The 21,474-nt window shown below is 36.9% G+C and overlaps 1 protein-coding gene across 1 annotated transcript; it reads left to right on the top strand.

Moving 5' to 3' along the window:
* The first annotated feature begins 1,342 nt into the window (after positions 1-1,342).
* Positions 1,343-20,361, top strand: net (atonal bHLH transcription factor 8-like protein net). The gene is made up of 2 exons (XM_028307890.1): positions 1,343-1,533; positions 18,302-20,361. The coding sequence occupies exons 1-2, from the start codon at positions 1,485-1,487 to the stop codon at positions 19,039-19,041; spliced, it is 789 nt and encodes a 262-aa protein (XP_028163691.1). The 5' UTR covers positions 1,343-1,484; the 3' UTR covers positions 19,042-20,361.
* Positions 20,362-21,474: the final 1,113 nt, after the last annotated feature.

Raw genomic sequence — 21,474 nt, 5'->3', positions numbered from 1 at the left:
ACGACACGGTACGAATGTAATGTGGATCACGTCATAGTTGTAGAATCCGATAAATGTCCATCATTCTAGTAGATGTATATTTAGTACTTGAACTTCTGAAGTAGATCTCTGAGGAACAAATTATTCACATTTTTGAACGTCTACAACTTGGAATTTTGAGTTGAAACTACATTTAGATGTTTGACTTATGGTAAAATGTCTAAAGGAACTAAATAGAGTTAGGCTCTATGTTGCATTCCTGCAATGCAAAATTGAGTTGAATTTACTATATCAGATGGTTCATTTATGGTTTACTTAGCTGCCAGTAAATGAGAACAGCTTCTATTCTATTTGAAATGATGATTAAACCTCAACATTATCACAGGACAGGATCTACGCGTATGCTCGAGTCTACATCGTTTTAGAATACGATCCTTAATTGCTGATCCTATCTTCCGATCTTCCAATCTAAGCTCGAACCCATATCACAAATCGATTTTACTTTTCCCATGCGACATCGCGAAAATTAATCGATTATTCGATACTAATTTGGATGCTCGATGAGCGCTGCATCGTGCGTGGTTATGCGTGCGTGAGTCACGACTCACGGAGCACATGTGCGGTGGAAATAGCCCCAAGTTGAACAAATGTTGTGATGCGATACGTTGGTCCTAGTCCGGCCAGAGAATGCGACCGGCTGGCGGCCAGTGATGGGACGTGTCGATGGGGAATCTTTTGCAGGGTTTTTTATATATTTTTTGGAACCGAGTCTGATTTTGATATCAATCTCCAAAACTGGAAGAGAGAACTGAGATAGAGCACGCTGCTCAGCAAATAAAAGTTTTATAAAAATGGGAAAAGGAGAAAGGACCATGAAGGTAGAAGCAAATCGCATCGTGTAAAAGGTGGATTGAAAAAGTCTTTGGGTGGCTGAATAATCATAATTTAACAAAGTCCATTGGAAAAGCCTCATTCTGAACAAATATTATGAAGCATACATTGGCCTTAAGCCTATTGTTTTATTAATTCGCATGCATTTACATAACTGCGACATGAAGTCTTTTGCCAGAATTAGGACAACATTTCAAACATCTGTAACTAGGAGTACAAGTCAAACACCTGGGACGAAGATCCATAAAATCGGCACTAAAGGTCCAATCGCAACTAGAGAAATTCCGCAAACATGAATAGTTGCAATAAACCAAACACTGGCCGAACAGTTAACCCAGCAAAAACAATAGACGATAAAAAAACCGCTATAAAAATGTTCGGTCCCATCCCTAAGGGCGAGACCTGAGTGGCGCCGTCTGTTTTGCCCCGATGCGATGCGTAGGCCGAAGCCACAACGTCAGTGACACACGGACTGCCATGGAGGGAGTTTGTGTCCGCCCGTCTGCGTCGCACGCCACGCGATCGTAATGTAAAGTGCAACTGTGTCTTACAAGTGCCAATAGTGAAGTTTCAGGATTGTTTAGTACTTTTTTAATCTGGATTTTGGACTGAAGATGGCTGCGTTTATACCTGCCGGTGATACTACACAGCCTGAAGTTAAAGGTGAGCTTGAGATTTCAGGAAATAAGTTGGGGAAAAGTTTTGAGAGTAGAAAAAAAGTTTTCAGGAACTTTTTATTTTATCTTTTTTTCATTTTAAAAGACATGAATTTAATTGATAGTTTTAAGTAAATCATTAATCGCATTATTAAGTTTATAATGTAATATCAAAAGGTATTAATTTATTAAGTGCGAAAAGTTTATGCAAAGCTCGCTCTCGTTAAATGAAGGGATACTTGAGTCGCGAGCTGGCGCCCGGAGCTTTTAAGCTCATTGACTCTGCACTTACAACTTTTTTCCATCCACGGAGTTCATGAAACAACAAAGATACCTACCCATATTAATATATCATCATAGTATTTTTTATTTAAGAGGCTTTTCTGATTTTACTTTTAATCAATTACCTGCCTATTGAAATTGTTTTGATTTTCAGCAATATCTTTAAAAATATTATAACGTAAGACTTACTTTACAGTTTTGTTTTCAAATTAGCAATAATTTCAATTGCGTAAGGTGTCAATGTACCTACCTATTTAGTTAATTTGATGTATTATCGGTTATTGCCCATACTTTAATCCTTATGATTTGCAATTTTTTTTAATTCCAGCGTCTTTTTACCAAAACTTCGAAATTCGCTTCAGTCTTCGCTGTTACGAACTATGTGATCTTCCTTCTGACTCATGTTAGTTCGAATAAACGTTAATAAAGATTAACACCCGTTGATGTAAACAAACTCGATGTTTTGGTGTTTGCACAAAAGATACGTCAATCAAAATGTTATAGCATAAAGGTGTGACGTCATTACACCATTGAAATTGTTCGTGGGTATCAAATAATTGACTAATGAAGCAATTATAAAGATTGAATAATGAGTCTAAAACTACAAGATTCTTGTGGGTAGGTAGAGATAGCAAATATCCAAACATTTCATTAATCTGCCACTTAGAGGTGACTATCTACTTGCTACGAGATTTCGTAGCACGAAAAAAAATAAGTATTTCGAAAAGATGTTTAAAACTTTCATGCCTCATTAGCTTATTTAATAAACGTATGTCAAGTGAGCAGAAAAACTGCATGTAGAGTGAAAATTCACTTTCAGAAGTAACATTTACGGATTTACTAAAAATAGCCGAGTTATTACTTAATTTACTACGAAATACAATTAAAACACATTATCATATTGTACCGAAAATGTACCGGTAACAGGTGTACAGATAACGGATTACCGTGTAACGTTTTATAATCATTGTTCTTATCACGAAACCGAATCCTTATGGAACTGATATCTGAAACTATCAGAACGTCTATCGTGAGATTATCACACATCGTCATGACTACTCGTGAAATGAAATTATCACACAACGTCATGACTACTCGTGAAATGATACAAGGGATTTCACTTAATCAGTGCTAAGGTATAGAAGCGGCATCACGAGAGGGTGTATTTTTAACGTCAAACGTCAGCGATACTTCAGATCTCTTATAGATGACCCACGCTGACTGTCCCACCAAACTCAATGACAGGGGGGCGCTACCATCGTTCAATTATATGGTTTCCAACTTGGCAAAAATCGGAACCAGCGGTCCGGTATTGACGGTGGCGCCCCACTGTCAATGTCATGGATAGGACTGTTCAGTATTTTGGAACTATACAGATTTAATAGGCTCTGTCACGTCATAATATGTCAATGTCACCCTCCCGTGCTACTCCCATGCCTCAGGCACTTAGTTAAGAGCTAGACCTAAAGTCTGTTGTACCTTAATTATACCTAATATCAATTGAGCCACATCAGACGCATAATCATAACTGACACCAGATGTACACTAAAATAACAATTGAGACAAACAAGTCAGACGATTTCATAAAGTTAGACAACAGAACTTATTCTGAAGAAACGATTGAAACATGTTTCATGAAACGAAACTAATCCTAAAGAAATTCGAACAACTATCACTATAACAGTTAGCACGAGTATTCGTTCATGGGTTTTTGAATTCCTGAAAGGTATCATAAAAAGCGAATTCCCGTTGCTGTTGCAAATAATGAAAAATTTTAAATGCATGATATCTACATATAATATAAAAATGAATCGGAAAATGTGTTGGTAAGCGCATAACTCAACAACGCCTGGACCAATTTAACCAATCCTTTTTTTAAATGTTCGTTGAAGTCCAAGATGGTTTTTACGGCGAGAAAAGTTCGAATATTTTCCGGTAAAACCCTAAAAAAAACTAAATTAATAAAAAAGGTTTTTGTAAGACGTCCGACCATGAAAACGTCCAAGTTATAAAAGTTTGCTATTAAAATTGTCTAGAGTTGAGAGTCGCATCTCGAACTAAATTTAAATAACTTGAAAAGCTCTTTTCTGTTCCAACCTTTTTTCAAATTATTAGGAGCTTTCAAGTTTTTAGAAGAATAGGCAATTCGTTTTTTTTAAGTTACTTAAAACATTCAACCTGTATTTTTTAATGATAAATTGATATAATTTCTGTAAATCACAAGCTGTTTATGCAAATCTTACGAGACGCCGCGTGGGATGCGCCGGCGCAGCGCAACCGTTTCCCTTATAAGGACATGTTTATTCAAAATGCAACACCTGATTTAAACGTAGCGGTCATTTAAAAGAATACTCTCAAGACATCAATGTTGAAGAGATTTTGTACAAAAAAAGTTGTTGATATTTGGCTACTTTAGTCGGAAAAGTTAGCTTAAATTTTCTCATAATTATTATTTGCGATTTTTGTAATTACTATCTACAGCTGGCGATTGAACATTGTCACGATCATGAATATTAACTGAAATGTCAAAAGGCTTCATGAATATTTTAAACTTACAAGAGAATGACTCGTAAGGAAGTCTTAGATTTAATGAATTGCTGACTTGAATTGATAAAACATTAGCATGCATGGTGATGGTCAGGAAGAAATAATTATTAGTACGTTATCATTCTATTGTCTAATAAAATTGACACCTTGAATATTAATTTTGAACTGTAAGAACTATTTTATTTCTTCGAAAAAAATTGTTGAATGCTCTTTAGTTAATTTAAGTTTTTTTATTATTTCACTGTTCAAAAATTTCATTACATTGGCGAAATTTAATTATAACGAGCCAATTAATTACGCGGGAGAAAAACAAACATTTTCCCGCCTTCGCTGCGTCTGACATTCAACCGTTAACATAATCTGTGCACCCTTCAAAGGGTTCAGTAAAAAAACACACGCACATGTTCAAGGGTGCACCCCTCCGCGACAAGTGTACAAAATACAAACTTTACTACACCCGTATTAACTAAAATTTAACCGTATTATCTAGGGCATAAGAACTTTCGGGCGGCATTCACAATTTGTTTGTTTGTTCACATGTTGCGCGACGGGGGTCGATCGTTTCTAATAGGTTTCTGCCGTCCAATTTTTTTAGACCCATATTAAACCGTGTAAAGATTAACCCAAAAATCAATCATACGGAAACTGAGCTTTGGAACTGGAGTAATTTTGTCTTTTCTGGTGCACTTGATAACTGATAAACGAAACAAATTGTAGAGATAATTACAATTATTAATATTGATATACATTATAAGTAATCATTGGTAGGCTTTATTCTTATTGTGAGGTAAGTAATAGGTATTTAACATTTTCAGCCAATAGTTTTTCTACAATAACACTCATGTGGGGTTTTCCAGGCAGGCTCTCTGCTTAGAGTACATACCTACATAGCTCTTTAACAATGCATGTTAATAAGGTTTGTAACATAATCTCTAGAAATAAAACTCTCTTGGATAAAAAAAATGGCGGACGCTTTTGACAGGACGTGTAGGCTATGTGTTTTACAAAAAAAAAAAAACGAAAAATATGTTGCACACATTGTTGACTATTTCTAGCTTCTAGTAAAATAAAAAAAAAATCCACAATACTTGGACAATAGACGGGCCGGTTGTCGCCACATGTCAACGGTGACGTCACGACTGGGTACCAGATGTGGGCCCCAGATGTTGCGTTTGCGTCGAATGTTTGACATCTGTATCTTTAGTGATTGTAATAGCTACTGCTACCAATAAACAAATTATCTTTTATCGTGGAAACTTTGGGCCGGTAAAGATAAGCTTGCTGATGGTTTTACGGGTTTTTTTATCCTGATTTTTAAATGTTTGTTGAAATATTTCATCTAAATTTATGACTGTGCCTTTTTTAAATAGTACCATTTCAAACATGTGACGGTTGGTTGTAATTGTATAACCAATACATCTAAACGGTTAAACTTTCCTGTTTATCAAAATTAAATATGAATCATGAAAGTCACCTGTATTGTCTGTGTAAATATGTGTCAATATCATCATCATTTTAGCCGTAGGATGTCCACTGCTAAAAATAAGCCTCAATCAATAAAAATATGTGAACTATTATGTTAATATAAGTTTTTCCCATTGTCTCTTATTTGTCGATAGCGAACGGTTAAAGACTGGATTAGAAATCTAACTCGTTCGCCATAAATCTTGTTAAAGGTGAAAGATCAGAACGAGTATAATAAACATTCCACAGAGCATGAAACGATGTAAATCCTCCTCATTATACAGATTGGACACCCAAAACCGAATTCAGCAGGATCTTGTTTTTGGCGAATTCCTATAGCTGGGTTTTCCGCGGCGCGCGCGCAGCAAAAAGTCGTGCCGTGTCGTCATCGCGTGAAACAGCATTAGATTTGACGAGAATTACATTGCAATGTCTCTCACGTAGTACAGTCAGCGTCTAATAGTTTGTGACACCCAGTAGCCAAAAAATTCGCAACACGTCTTTGTTACAATTGGAATAAGGTTGTGTGAATTGAACTTTTTAGCCACTTTGTGTCACAAACTATTTGACGCTGACTGTACATTGTACATGCTTAGTGAATTTCGGTATTTCCACATTTTTTATGAAAGGTGCAGTTGTAATTGTGACCCCTGGTACTTCTGTAGGCCAAGGATGCGCGCAGACATTTTACCGATTTTGCGCGATAAGCCCATACATTTATCGTCTAAAATCGTCGAGAAGATTTTATCACGGCGCGCATCTTAGCCCGTCTGAACGCAGTACCTATGTATAAGTCTCGATACGTTGATTTAATATGTATTTAACGTATTGATTTTAACTGAAGCTTATTGATTTAAGGTTTTTTGTCGATTTGCACAGATATCAGATCAGTGATCACTGATTGATTGTTTGGCTTGTGATCTCATCGACCGTCATTTTGAAATGACTACGACGAATTCTTTTTGTTATCGCGGATTAAAGAAGTTGGTATAATATTTAGTCCAATTAGACTGTTCGAACTATTTGATATTTAGTCGTGACATGCACAAAATTCGGTATAGGTAATTTTATGTGATATTCATATCAGTCAACAACTAGCAGTCAGATTTTTAATCAGCTTATATCATATTTTAATGGTTAATGATCTATGATTTTCTAAGTGTCATTACAATGATTGGTTTTCCAAAGTAAGAAAGGTCTTTCCAAAATAATAGGCCGCTGAAAACGTCGATATAACATAGCGTCACGGATATTCTTATGAAAAAAAATCTATACACGTGACCATTCCCACCTCTCGTTCCCACCACTGCAACTCCTATGTAGCCAGGATCTACATCTTGACCGCCAATAAAACCCAACCAGTGAAGGCCAAGTTTGTCCCGGGGGAAAGTAAAACTATTATATCAGCTTTTTTTATGCAGAACAAGGCAGGTATTTGATCGCAATCGCACCTGATGTTAAGTGAGATGCAGTCTAGGATGGTACATAATTATCTGCCTTGTAAGTGCCTAAGTAGGTATTCACTATCGTCTTGAAAAGCCCCCGATTATAATGTTCGGGAAAGATCTGTGTTCATGCTCTGTGCTCCACAGTCAAGTATTAAGCTTTATCAGCAAACTAAGTCGTCTACCCACGTGCGAGCCGACACGTGAACGTGTTTCAAAATAACGCCACTCATAAAATGACCCAACAAAACGGAATTGAAAACACAAAAGAGGCAAACCTAAACGGGATTTCGTTTCTAATGCTGTAAAAAGTTGCTGAAATAAGGTTGGCAAATAACTTTATTTCCAAATACAAAAAGAGATTCGGTAACGCCACGTTTGGTATTTAGGTAATTTTAGCGACATCAAACCTAATTTAAAAACGTAGGTACTTTCATATCTAAATACAATATTAAATTATATGAAGCTTAAGAATATCTGTACGATTACTTTAGTATCCTCATTGACCTTTAAAACCGATGATCTTTTGTAATTCTATTGCTTTTGTAACTTCAAACTATTGTTAGTTAACGAAAACACTGGCATGAGGTGGACAGATGGCGGCCGTTTTTCGTTCGATAAATAATAAAACAAATGAACGCGGCAATTATTGTCGAACACATGTCAAAAACGTTGGGAAGTTAGCGCTTGCGCTGGTGGAAAAAATATGGCTGTCAGTTCCACGCATACGGTCAAATATAGTCACAATAATTTATCAATACATACTTACAGAAGAATAAAATCTCAGCTCATACATAAATTAATAAATTAGCGAGACTGAAAAAAAAACGTTCAAATTATCCACCAGATGTGTATGATCATTTGAAAATTAAACGCAGCAATTGAACCGTGACCTGATGACTTTGCTCAACGACGTTAACCCTATAATTTTTGCATAACCCATTAATATTGAAGATGGCGTAGGGAAGCCAAAACTTCGTCGAACAGGACAAAGGGAGGAAACGCCCGGGTGGCCGGGAAGAATCGCCTACGCTTCCCTTGACATGAGGATATAAAAAAAGTTTGGCGCACAAAAAAGGAAGACCTACGACTGGCACGTTAGAAAAAAAAAGAATTGAATTAAAGATGAGAAAAAGTTTCGTTCTTGAGGCGCTACTCATTGCGCATAACGATTAGCAGTTGTTTTTATTCCATTTTCAAAAAAATTCAAAATTCGATTTTTATAAACGGTACAGTCAACATCAAAAAAATGTTACAAAATCGAACCAAATATTTAATTTGATACCGTTGTCTGTATTTAGTAATTAAAAACTAAACGATTGCTGTGCCAGCTCTACATTTAACTGGGCGATTTCAGTGCCTACTTTCACACGTCGGTTTCCGCAGGATATGGCTTTTTTATGGTGCACCGTTGATAACACAGATTTCGCAATGCAACCGTGCCGCCGCCGCCGTCACGTGGGTTATGAACGCGATACTTTATCACCGCGCTTTGGACTACATTAAGAAAACAACTTTACAATTTAAAAAACTGGGAATGAATCAGACGTCATACCAGTCGTTGATTTTTAGTATGTATTTAAACTGAATGTGCATCGAAATGTATTCTATTTCAAGAATTCATAAGAATACCTAATTATTGTGATATTGATTTCTGGAATTGTACGAATGCAAAACAACACAATATTGAGCTTCTCTTAACAGTTTATCAACATTGATTCTGACTCGGTGCTTAAATGTCAATTATAAGCCATATTACAAACTTTGCTTTTACAAAAAAAAAAGACAACCTCAATAAATTAGTGAATGAAAAAAAAGCAGATTGTCTTCGCGATGCAATACGCCCGTGACATACTTTGTTTCTGAATTTGTGAAGTTATTAACTACGAATTCTGCATTTAATTAACATGTATTGTATCAACATGAACTTAAAGGAATGGTAAAGTGACTTTGAAAATGATTTTCAGTTTCATAAAAGGCATTCAGGAATATTTGGTAAAAAATATACATGAAAGTCAGATTGCTTTCTTACTAGTTTTCTATTTTCATGTCTATGCTGGCTGGAAAAACCCTCCCCTTAATTTTTTGGAAGAAAACTTTTTAAATTTTCAAATAGCATTCTTTATTTAAAAAAAATTGCGCCGTCTCCATTTTTTCCCATGGTCTTATAGCAAAGGAATAGTTACCGTACAGCATAGTGCCCGTCATAACACATCACCGGTCGCATGCGGCGATGCGCGAAGGCGTGAATGACACGCAGCCTTGTAAGGTCGTCCGATCTCATATATTTATTTTGCACGCTCCGATGCCTCTGTGTTATGGAGTTTGTTTACTGATTAACAAGCTTTAATGTGTACTTTACGTCCTTAAGCCTAATATACCTAAGAGTAGACAGGTGGGTTTGATAGAGTGATTTCCTCTCATGTTGCCGTTCAAGAAAATAGTGTTCTTGTTTGGAAAAATACAAGCGTATTTTCAGAAAATAATGCATTGAGATAACTGTTATTATTATGAAATATTCTTGTGCAAGTCAGTTTTGTTTACGGTGGATGTTTACCGCTCTGCGCGTCATCGCATTCCGCGCGCGCCTAACTCACATTTGCATTAATTTGCTAACTGAATTTGAGATTACAACAAGATAAATTGCCACCCAATTTAGACGGCGCCAACTCGTTATTTTCTTGTTTCTAGGAGACCACATCCGGGATGCCTTTAAAAACATATTTGACGCGTAATTTGAATCTGTGTAACAATATTTTACCTAACATCTGGATTGGTACAGATTGAAGTTCCATCTGGCTGGTCGATTCCGCCTTGGCCGCATGCGAAATTAACTTTTTGTATGTGATTTATACTATCGCCACCGGGGCGCCACTGCGAGGTCGTTCTTACCAGCTGTTGGCGCCAAACTGACATTATCAATGGCCCAGAACTTAATTTGAGAAAAGGATGTCTAATGCTGAAATTCTTTAAAACGACCCTGACGACTTGGCTGTGTGGCTTTGCCTCTACTTTATGAAAAAAATGTTAATTACCGATTTATGATTTTTTTTGTGATCAAATCGCAGAATGTTCTCCAAGCACATCAAGGTAATCACTGCGTCACCACAAAATCATCATCATCATTTCAGCCACAGGACGTCCACTGCTGAACATAGGCCTCCCACAATGACTTCCACATCGCACGGTTGGTAGCGGCCTGCATCACTAAAACCATCACAAAATATGTAGTGGCAATAGATACTACTATGCAAAATAAGCCTTATATGATGTCGACTATCATCATTTAATCATAAGCAAAACTTTTACTTAATTTCCTGAATAATAAACGCCCAGTAACAATGTATGGTAATAGCGGCGCGACAACTGGGCCTTACGAAATAGACAGAACTGTCAAAGTCAAAACAAGTAGTAGATTAATGTTTGTTTTTGAAAATCATTATGGCAAATATTTACATACGTTTGCCCCGGCCGCATAAGTAGTACGTACAGTCTGCTCCAAAAATGTTCAGGAATTGACATTATTGTGCATTAGCATATTTAGCATGCCCCTTAATTCTAGGTTATTCTTTTTAATGTGTTATTTGAAATAATTTATCTAACTAAAACAACATTGCAATTGTTAATAAAAGAATTCACGATTCAAAACGGAATACGAGTCCGACTGTATCAGTATGCTTCGTCCCCTCATACCTATTATGCTTATTCCTGACAAAATCAAATTCAAAATCTAGGTTTTATTCAAATCTAGGCCATTCGGGATGCGTAACAAATGGCTATGTGACAAAATGTCATCCAAGTGCAATTTTTCCACTTCAGCCAGGTGGTTCTATCCATTAAACATCTGATCCAATATTAACGAGATTAACTTTTCCGGACAAATTTTAAAATTCGAATTATTTTTTTTCGCAAAAACGATTTGTACAAACGACAATCAATTGTCTGGTCGGGGAATCAAAATTTTAAATAGAAAAAAATTGCAGCCGCAAACAGTTGGCGAATTCGGTTTTTGAATACAGTAGTATTCAACGGGTCGGAATTTAAATTCAAAATCCAGCGAAACCTGGGTAGAATTTTATTATTCCGTCAAATTCTAATTTTATTAAATTCTTTTTTAGGATCATGCAATGTACTGGCCGCTAATATTCACGGTTGACATTAAATTTGAGCAGCCGTTTAAAAAACATTGCAAACTTTTTCACGGCACGTGGCTGCCAGGTGCAGCCATGTTGAGTCTGCTGCCAGAGACAATGCTATATTTTGACTCCGCGGTCACCCGATGGAAGTCCGATGTTTGGACAGTTGGTAACAATGGCCCGGTATTTTTATTCAGGCTCTGTTATCACCATACGTAACGTGTGGCTTTATCTGTGGGTGCAGAGGGGTCGGATTTATTTGTCAATGCTATTGGTTTCGTATAGAATTTCATACTGCAACTTATTTTTAGACAGTCATAAAGACTTGTAACTTTTTTAAACTCTAAGCATAGGTGGGCTTGTGGAAAGAAACCCATGAATAGTTTAGAGTTTGTATGGAATCGATAAGTCGCACGAAATTTCTTAGAACTCTAGCTAGTGCATGTGTGCGAGGACAGCATGGGCTGGGTAATTTGTTTTTAGGCCTTAACCCTTTATTCTTATTTTCTTTATTTAAGGCAGAACATGATGAACTTTTTTGACCTGGGCCATTAAAAAAATGTCTGAGCATAATATGAGGTCCCGACTCTTGCCTCAAATTATGCTCTACGATCCTAATTAGATGTCAGTTCTCAAAAAAATATAATGTAGTCTCTTGTACGAAATAATAAATTAAAAGAAAATAGATTCATTGTCCCTAATAAAAATTGTTCGCACTGAAAAATGAGTTTTCGAAAAATTCTCCATGCCAAACGGCCCTGTCTGGTCCTACATTCGAATAAAAAATAGGATAAAAATATTGCATTTTTGGCAAATGGTTACTAAAGAACTAGTGTAAGGTTATAGTAGACCGGGATCCGGGATCTCCCAGCCCGATCCCGGGGTCGGTCGATTAGTCCCGCCGCGACGCTGCGGCGGGCTCGGCGCCGCGCTGGCGCCACCTATATAACTTAGCGTTAAACACGACCGACTACTAATGTATCACCGTAACCCTACTTAACAATAACAACTAGGAAACTAGAGACGAAACATTATGAGAGAAACGACTGTGTGACTGAAAACAATACACCAAAAGTTTGATTATAAGCTATGACTCTACCAATAAATACGCAAATTGAAAACAGTACGTAAGTAAGTACTGGATTTATAGATTAAAAAGACAATGTAGCGCAAATTATTCAAATTCAATTGAATTATGATTGATAAATAGGATAAAAATAGATATTGATGATGACGTATTATCAAAAGAAGATACGCTTTATCGTAATCCAATTAAATGGTTTCTGAGAATAATCATTATCAATCGATTTGAGGAGTTTTATGTTTGTATTGAAGCAAAATACAAATAGGAACGTGGCCATTAAAAGTTCAAAGCAGTACTGCACTAGACTGCCCACAGCGGCGCCATCGGTAATGTTTGTTCGGTGAAAGTCGTAACAGAATCACGACTTCTCATACATTAAGCTTACGAGACCGTGCGAATGTTACACCGCGGACAAGACATTACTAGTCCGATTTTTTCCTGACCGCTCATCATTTTCTCATTTTGAATCGTCACGTAAGCGAAATTCCCGTAATTACGAACATCGGTCATCTGTCGCATCACTCGTTTGATTCATCAACAAAGGCTGTTAGAGTTCAACGCATTTGCATAACTGTTTTAAAAATAATACCCAAAAGAGCCGAAAAGGACTCTACAAAGTACACGGACTCCTTGAAAATAATAAGAACTGGTTCAAAACATCGAATCACGTTCGATTTTTAAAGTAATCCTAAAAAAGAACTTTCGAATAAGTGAAAAAGGATCTGGCCACATTTGAATAGGTTTTTTTATAATGGGCGCGTTGTTTCTGTGAAATTTGGCGCCAGATCTATATCTGGAGGGCCGGAGGAGTCTTATCTGTGGAGAGATCGACACCCATTCAACGCTGAGAGGTCTTCGGATCGGGCCTTTTGAGCCTCTACTCTTTGTTTTAACACGTCGCGCCGTGAAACGGCGTAATGAGCGACGCAGCCCAGACGTGTTTTATTGTGCCGTGATATATTACAGTGAGCTTGTCCTATACGTCATTAATCACGTCAATTTTGAATTTCGAAGTTAGAGCGCTCAGGTGGTTCAACATGTCATTTTCTAAACCGATTACAGCGCCAATTAAACGTAGGCGGGGTTGTGTAAATGCAAGGTTTCTCATTTTGTGCTCATAAAAACACCTGTAGTGTGAGAAGCACGCTTGAGCTAGCTCGGGTCGTTTGTGGCTTTATAGAATTGCCGCTGTGAAAACCGTTTAGGTCTCTATATTAGAGGTCAAAATCGTGTGGCGCTGAGTTCGGCGGAGGCAAGCAGATTGGGAACGCCCTGTTGGCGCCGAGCTCGTCCGATTATGAGCCATAAACTAATTCCGGTAGCGGGCCCAATAAGAACATACTATTATCTATATTAGACGGTCTTGTTGGATAAAGTGTTTCTATTTGTTCGTATTTAGGTGTACTATTAGAAAGTCTTTAAAAAGCACGTTATTTTTGAGAGATACTGGTGGAGTCTCTACCAAAATCTAAGTTATGACATATTTTAATCTACGCAAGGTTACTTCTTCAGACAATATTAAAGAGCTTACTATAATATGTATTATTATCTAACACCTAAGCACACAAATGATAATACCCACGTAATTTAATATCCGCAGATTTGATAAGATATTCAATCCTCTATTGTTTCTATTAAAAACTTTGTCATAAACAGAAGCGGGAAAACCCACGATTCTAAAATATACGAATATCTGAGATTGGAATGCGGACTATTGGTGGTTGGGTAAAATAATATGATTTAATAACAATATGGGAGCTCGGACATATGGGCAAACAGGTTCCGCGGACTGCGCACACGTACGAGATTATGTGTCTGACATATCTTCGGACCAGTGTGTGAACGGACATATAAACAATAAGGCGTCTTATGTAGCTGAAATTGGGACTATTTTTAAAGAAAAATTGATTATTCTGATGTGCTGCCAAAATGTAGAGTCAGTAAAGATCAAACTATTTTCTAACATTTTGGTTGCAGAAAGCACTTACTAAAGCTGTAGATGCCATATTATTCAGATCGATGTACCATTGTCGTCAGGTGATTTATCGCCAAAGTATTTCAAAAAAGATAGGTGGGTTCTACCAATCTGATCCAATCTATAATAGTGAAATAATAGTGATAAGGACTTACCAGATAAGGGGGTATTGCTAAAAGACGATGAGTTCAAGGGAGCATGAAGTCCACCCAAGTCTGCAACAATAGAAATCAAATATTTTGACAAGTTTTCATCGTGTCAATTTGTCATAATATCCATGGACAAGACCGCAAGAATAATATAAATTAACTCAGCTAAATTTTTTAATGAAATGAGAAAAAATTTCGTGTTATACAATTACCGCGCAGAACATTAATGCTTATGGGTGAATATTCCCATAAACCTTAAGATTTATCTCTGTCCACCAAACTTATCTTGTCCGGCTACCTCATGTATACCGTCGCCGTGACGTCAGGCGTAGGCGCCGGCGCCAGTCGAAGCGGACTCGCCCCAGCCTTGTCCATTACATACGATTAGAAAGAGCCAGCCATACCCTGCTTTATTGAAGGATACATCTAGAAGGAACTAGCTATTGATAATGTTCAGCACACTGTAAGATATACGAAGCTGAACTCCTTGAACTGAGAAATTAAAGATCTTAAACACGTGCGGAAAGATATCGTGGGCGTAAGGCCACAATTTAATCCTGTTGATAAGTTGTCAGAAGCGATAGCGTTATGTAACGTAAGTGCGCCTATTAACGACCCCCCAAAATTTGTATTCTATTACCGCCCTATTTTTCTTTCTTTCATAAAAGACATATTAACAGGTTCCAGAAAACACGTTACCTAAAAAATATCTAGATATGTTTATTGACTATCAAAACGATTAAAGTTTGTGTTCGTAAATAACCAGTAAACGGAGTTATTTGACATTAAATGGGACGCGCCCGCAACGGACGCACTTTTCATACTGACGCGCTCCCAGCTACTTAAGGTGCACCTTGTTATTAATTAGCGATTTTAACACATTTCAAATGAGTATACCAACATGTTTTTACATAACAATATTAATTCGTACTTTAGTTTCCTTAATAAACCCTCAATATAGCCCTCTCGCTGTATTTTTGTGGATTAAATACAATTTTAAATAAGGGCGGTAATAGAAACACTTTTAATAATTTGGTTCCTAATAACGACCCATGGCGTTGTTAGAATTTTGATAACGTTTTTTATTTTGGTATTTATATCTTTAATTACGCATTTAACCTCCATTTTGTTATCTTGATCGATTCATAAGAATATTTCACATAATTAAATCAATTAACGCCATACGTTAATTGTCATAGGTTTGGCATAAAACTGCAATGAACATAAAAGAATATCTCTAATAATGTATGACAATAGATTTTATAAAAACCTGTTAAATTCTAATTAGTACCTATTTGATATAAAATAAAACCTAATAAAAATGATACTTCACTGATCACGTTTTCATTAAAGTAGATATTTTAGCTGGTTACTGCTTTTTTTTACGGTCGCTAATAGAATAAAGTAATATTCATACTTAATTCTATTACCGCCTCATAACTAAAACGCCACCTGCGAAGACTTATAAGCCTGTATTTTGTACATAACTAACATTTATGACATGACACCAAACCAATCATGCGTTATCACAACTACAATGTAACTTTTTAAGATCTTTTGAATAATAAAAAAATAATTTAAAATAATTATACAGTGTCCAATGGTTCATAGTTTAAATTAAAATACACAATTACACACAATTAAAATCAATCAAAAACTAATTAAAAATTATAGTCAAATTAAAAATAAAAATAAAATATTAAATGAAAATTAAATTTTATTAAAACTCAAATACAGTTTAAATAATGACCCCCACTACTCACTAGAACACCGAGTACCGCGTAATAAAGTATAATAGAGGAATTTATTATTCTACTATTTCTGCTTGATTATTTATTTATTTCCGAGAAGCGTGCCTTTTCTCTTTTAATAATAAAAAAATGAACTTGAAAAAAAAAAACAAATTTAACTAAAACTAAAAGCAAAACAAATTTAACTAGAAAAAAATCAAGTGGTTCCCGAGCCTCTGGGCGGGAATCGAACCCGTGCCTCTTGGAATATACCCAATTGAAGAGCAATATTCTTAGCGGTCGGTAATAGAAACAGAAAAAACGTTAATAGAAACACACCTCGTCTATAGGTCGGTAATAGAAACAACTGCTTTTTCAGATTAAATTGCTATTTATTAATTATTGTGTGATTGTATACTCATTGTTACTACTTGAATTCAAAGATTAATTCATCATTGTTATAAATAACTTAAAGTGTCTTTTCTATCACCACGTCTTATATCTAATTTTCTAACGTTTATCCGAAGTCAGCTTAAACTGGCGGTAATAGGCGCATTTACGTTAATAAAACTTACGATGTCTTGATACGACAATAAGTAGGTACATTTTCAGTTCAGGTTTGGTGATAAAACATTGTTTTACTTGAACTTTCTCGACGACTGCGCTCAGTGCCAGAGATATTCGAGATACATTTAATTTGCTTTAATATGCATGAAAAAAAAAACGGTAAAAAGCGTTACGATTATGGCTCGGGGGCTACAGTGGTCGATTATTTGTTATTTATCGGTGTCGGCGCGGAATCGCTCCGCGGAATGCGCGTGCGCGGCGCTTGGACGTGCTCTGTGGCCGCTAAACGAGAGTAAAAAGGAATAAGGTCTGTTATTGTCACTAGTTAGGGGCGCCAACTGGTGAGGGCAAATATGATAGTACTCATGTCTTCGTTCGATAACGGTCCTTTCAACCAAAAGAGTATCGCTAATGGGCAAAGACCTTCCCAAGGATTTTCACGACTGGCCGCATTCAGCGGCCTCCTGCGATCTTCGCTAGATTGTCATTTGTCAGTCAACCGAGTGGGAGTCCCCTACATTACTTAAGTCTTCAGTCGTCTTGTCTTACCCTCTTACTAATATTCTCAGTACTAAGCTGGCAGTTCGTATGTACCGAATACAAAAGTATTTTACTGATATCAAATCATATAAATAAGTAAGATATCCCTTATCGGATTTAGTTCAGTGTCATCGGTTACTAAAGGACAATTCACTTGGACAGGTGTAATCAATTCTTCCAGCTTTAGATACCAAAAAGTTTTATTATCTATTACGTAGACTGCAGTAGATCAAAGTCCAAGATGATTCAATATCAAATCTATGTTTACGATTGTGGAAGCAGTTGCTTACGCTGCCTTAATTAATTAATTAGTACAGTCAGCTCGTCAGACTTTACATTATTGTTGCAAAATCACTCCTTTACAGCAACTAAGTAGGTACATTTATGAGGCTGTCATGTACCGCATAGTCTGTACCAATCTATTTAATTTTCTGTTGAAAATAAACATGTTGTAAATCGCCGAACTCGTGGCCCACTAAAGCGCAGTTTGTACGCGAGTCATGCGCCCAGTCCTATAACGAGGACTCCGTTTGTGCTGCGCCCGCGCCGCCTTTTTGCGCAGCTTCCGTCGCGATCGTAACGTATACGCCACAGTAACGTATCACTTTCTTCAGACTTAGACCTTATTTCAATAGCAATAGAAACTGAAATTGATCTAAGTCTGTTCACCTTAGCAACTTTAAAGCATTGATAGTCAACGATATGGTTTAGAACCCCTAAGTGGTTCCCTTAACAACAATGTTGAAAATCTTGCATCATAAACATACGATGATTATAGTCTTAAGACCAAAATTTTCAGAATCTATTAATGCAAATTGATAATGATGGAACTAATTTGAATTTTCTATTGTTTCAGATCGTATATTGGAACGCGATGCGGGTTTCGTATCAGGAGGCGAAGATGATGACTCGTGCTCCGGTCCAGCACACTCGGACGATTCCGGAGTCAGGCTCGTCGAGTCGGACTCACGAGTGAAGCGAGAGTGTACCCCCACTCGCCTCGGGCCCCCCAAGAAACGCATCCGCCTCAGCTCCCGCGAGGACCTCACTAGCCCCGAAAGCGACACCCCCACCAGCCCGTTCCGGCCCTGGTCCTACACCGAGGAACCCCAACGGGAACCCCTCTCGTTAGTCAAGAAAACCAGCGAGACCAGCCTCTTAAGGCAAAGGCGGAGACCTCTCGAGCCACCCCCACCCCCTTTCCTCCCCCCGCCCGTCCCAGACACGAGGCCAGGCCCACCCCGTGTCCCACCGCACCCAGGCGTCGTCGAGTCGTCTTACCACGAAAAGCCCAAACCTAGAGAGCAGAGAAATTACAAGAACATGACGCGAGAAAGAAGGATAGAAGCGAACGCGAGGGAAAGGACGAGAGTGCACACCATCAGCGCCGCCTTTGACACCTTGAGGCGAGCTGTCCCTGCGTACAGCCACAACCAGAAGCTGTCCAAACTGTCCGTGCTGCGGATAGCGTGCGCGTACATCGCTGCGTTATCCGCGGCGACGGACCCCGAAGCCGATCTGACGTCAGCAGTGGAAGCCGTCACCCACACCATACACACAGAAGGCAAGCTAAGAAAGAAGAAAGACGACCCTTGAAAGCCGTTGTTTATGGAGGGATTATTGCTAGTGAGCGCTCTGCGTTCGTTTACCAGTGAGGAGAAAGGCAAGGTGAAGATGATGCAAAGAAAACACCGAATTTTGATGTCTTAAAGGTAGTCCATCCGTCCAGTTCCGATCGAATAAGTTAAACTATTTGTTGTTAAGTGCTAAGATGGCTACTGACAAGACTGATAGGTACTATGATACAAAATTAACTTAATTGCTTTTCGGGATTCTGCCTGAAGTCGAGTGTCAAGTTATGAAACTGTCGCGATGCTAAATTGGGAAAAATGTATGTTTAAAACTTGGTTTCTTATCGTTCGTTCAAATAACATCAGAATAAGAGTTCCTTGATTTTCAATAATAACTTGCTTATTTATTGTAAGTACCTATAGTTAGGGTTTACTTAATCAATTTACCAATCTAAAACATAAGTTACTAAAATAAAATGCATATTCCCAATAAAATTGGTAGTAAATAATTCGTACCGTCCTAGTAGCCTGCTCTCGCTTGTAGTACAAAGATGACAATAATAATTGGTGATTGTTTTTAATATTTATAAAATTGGATCAAGTAGATTATTATTAAGGAATATGTGCGCTTTATCTTGCGGACTAGAATTCTTTCACTAAACTTGACTGAAGTTTGGTACAAAATGTTCCTGAACACATTCTTGGATCTCAGATCATTCATAAGATTCCTAAAAAGACAAATTGGCACTAACTCAACGGCTGTATGTTAATGTATTATTAATTAAGACCCACGAAGTTAACCATTCCCAGTCCAGTATTAAACACGGTGACAAAAATCTGTTCAATGTCGAATCTGTTTTGAAAAAGTGTATTTTTGGCTTTAATGATAGTTATATTTATTGAATCGAGTCAGTAATTATAAGGTAGAACTGTATTTTATCTATAAAGGTTGCATTTCGTGTAAATAGTAGCGTAAGTGTGTTGTAAATAAAATTGTTTCTATTTCTGTTATAAATTAAGGCATCTGTACTCTGTGTACGGAAAAATCTTATACAAAAGTTTTACAATTCATATTTTGAATATTTAGGGAAAACTTGATTACACATTAAATGAAAAGGAGAAAAACCTACAATGAAGAAAAGCCAGTGCTCTCGTGTGTTTCTAGTTTCAACTAATATCAAATTTGAATTGTTACCTTCACATTATAAACAAAATTATATTTCTTATGAATGCGTAGATGAACAGTTAACCTGTAATGCCTTAAACATGCATTGTGATATAGTTATTGTAAATATTAGAAATAGGAAATATTCACCTTGTTAGTAAGTCAGTCCAACTGATACAGTCAACAATTCGTAATGCCTATCGTTTGTATAATTTTGCTTACAACATTTACATAATGTATAATCATTGGAATTTGTCTAGAAAAGTCTTGTAACAGAATCTTGTTACTTACCACACTCGCATGATTTAATGACATAATTTAATATTGTACGATTTAAATAAGCAATAATTTATTTGACAGCGGAATTATACATTTGATGATGAAAATGTAATTTATTGTAATATCAATAGATTATGGTTAATCTTCTGATGAGAAAATAAATGATGGGAAGTACATAATCTTATATTTTATTTATTTTACCTACTTAACTCTCCTTTACCTACTTGTAGTAATAGCACTTGAAAAACACTTGACTTGGGTTATTTAAACTGCCTTATTTTTTAGCTTCACGAGATTACCATGAAGTCAATGATATATCCGATTAATGTGATAATGGATATTATAATTGAGAGACTAACTACTGACCTACCTTTTTGTGTATTTCAAATTAATCACAAATTCGACAAAAAGGTAAAAAAGTTTGGGTAAAAAAAAGAACACCTTACAGAACACACAATTTTTCTGTTGGGTATTTGCAAGCATCATACTCAAAAGTTACAATAAAGATGACCAATGTAATAAAGAAGCTATTGTTTTTTCTGAATTTGCAATCTTTATCATTCATGAATCAAAGACACAGTTCATACAAACGCCCCCCAAATCGCACCTTTAGAATACAAAAAGTTGACTTACCTCGGAAATTCAGTTATACCGGAAGGTATAGGAGGAAGCCACTTGAACATCTGCCGCGAACAATAGCTCTGTTATCAGCAGCTGGTGATAACGTAGCACGTGCCGAAGCCCTTGATGGGGAGCGATGTTAGGGGTCCATTGAGCATCGATTTCTGTAAGTTAAATACATATTGTATGTGTAAATAGATAAGTAGCTCTTTATTGCATACAACACGAAACAGATAAAAGAAGTACAAATTCGAAACGGCATAGTTTAGGCGGTCTTGTGCCTAAGAAGCGATATCTTCCAGACAATGCAAGGAAAAGGATTTTCAATGAAAATCATAAGTTTGACTATACTTATACAATAAAAACTATTACCTGCCTAGTGTGCTTTTATTA

Source organism: Ostrinia furnacalis, unplaced genomic scaffold (genome assembly GCF_004193835.3).
Source record: "Ostrinia furnacalis isolate ACB-3 unplaced genomic scaffold, ASM419383v2 OfSCF2357, whole genome shotgun sequence".
Lineage (NCBI taxonomy): Eukaryota > Metazoa > Arthropoda > Insecta > Lepidoptera > Crambidae > Ostrinia > Ostrinia furnacalis.
This window is presented reverse-complemented; position numbering and strand designations above follow the sequence as displayed.

Coding starts and splice junctions, on each gene's coding strand:
- net (XM_028307890.1), top strand. CDS start 1,485: ATGGCTGCGTTTATACCTGCCGGTGATACTACACAGCCTGAAGTTAAA. Junction 1,534..18,301: donor TACACAGCCTGAAGTTAAAG/GTGAGCTTGAGA, acceptor CTATTGTTTCAG/ATCGTATATTGGAACGCGAT.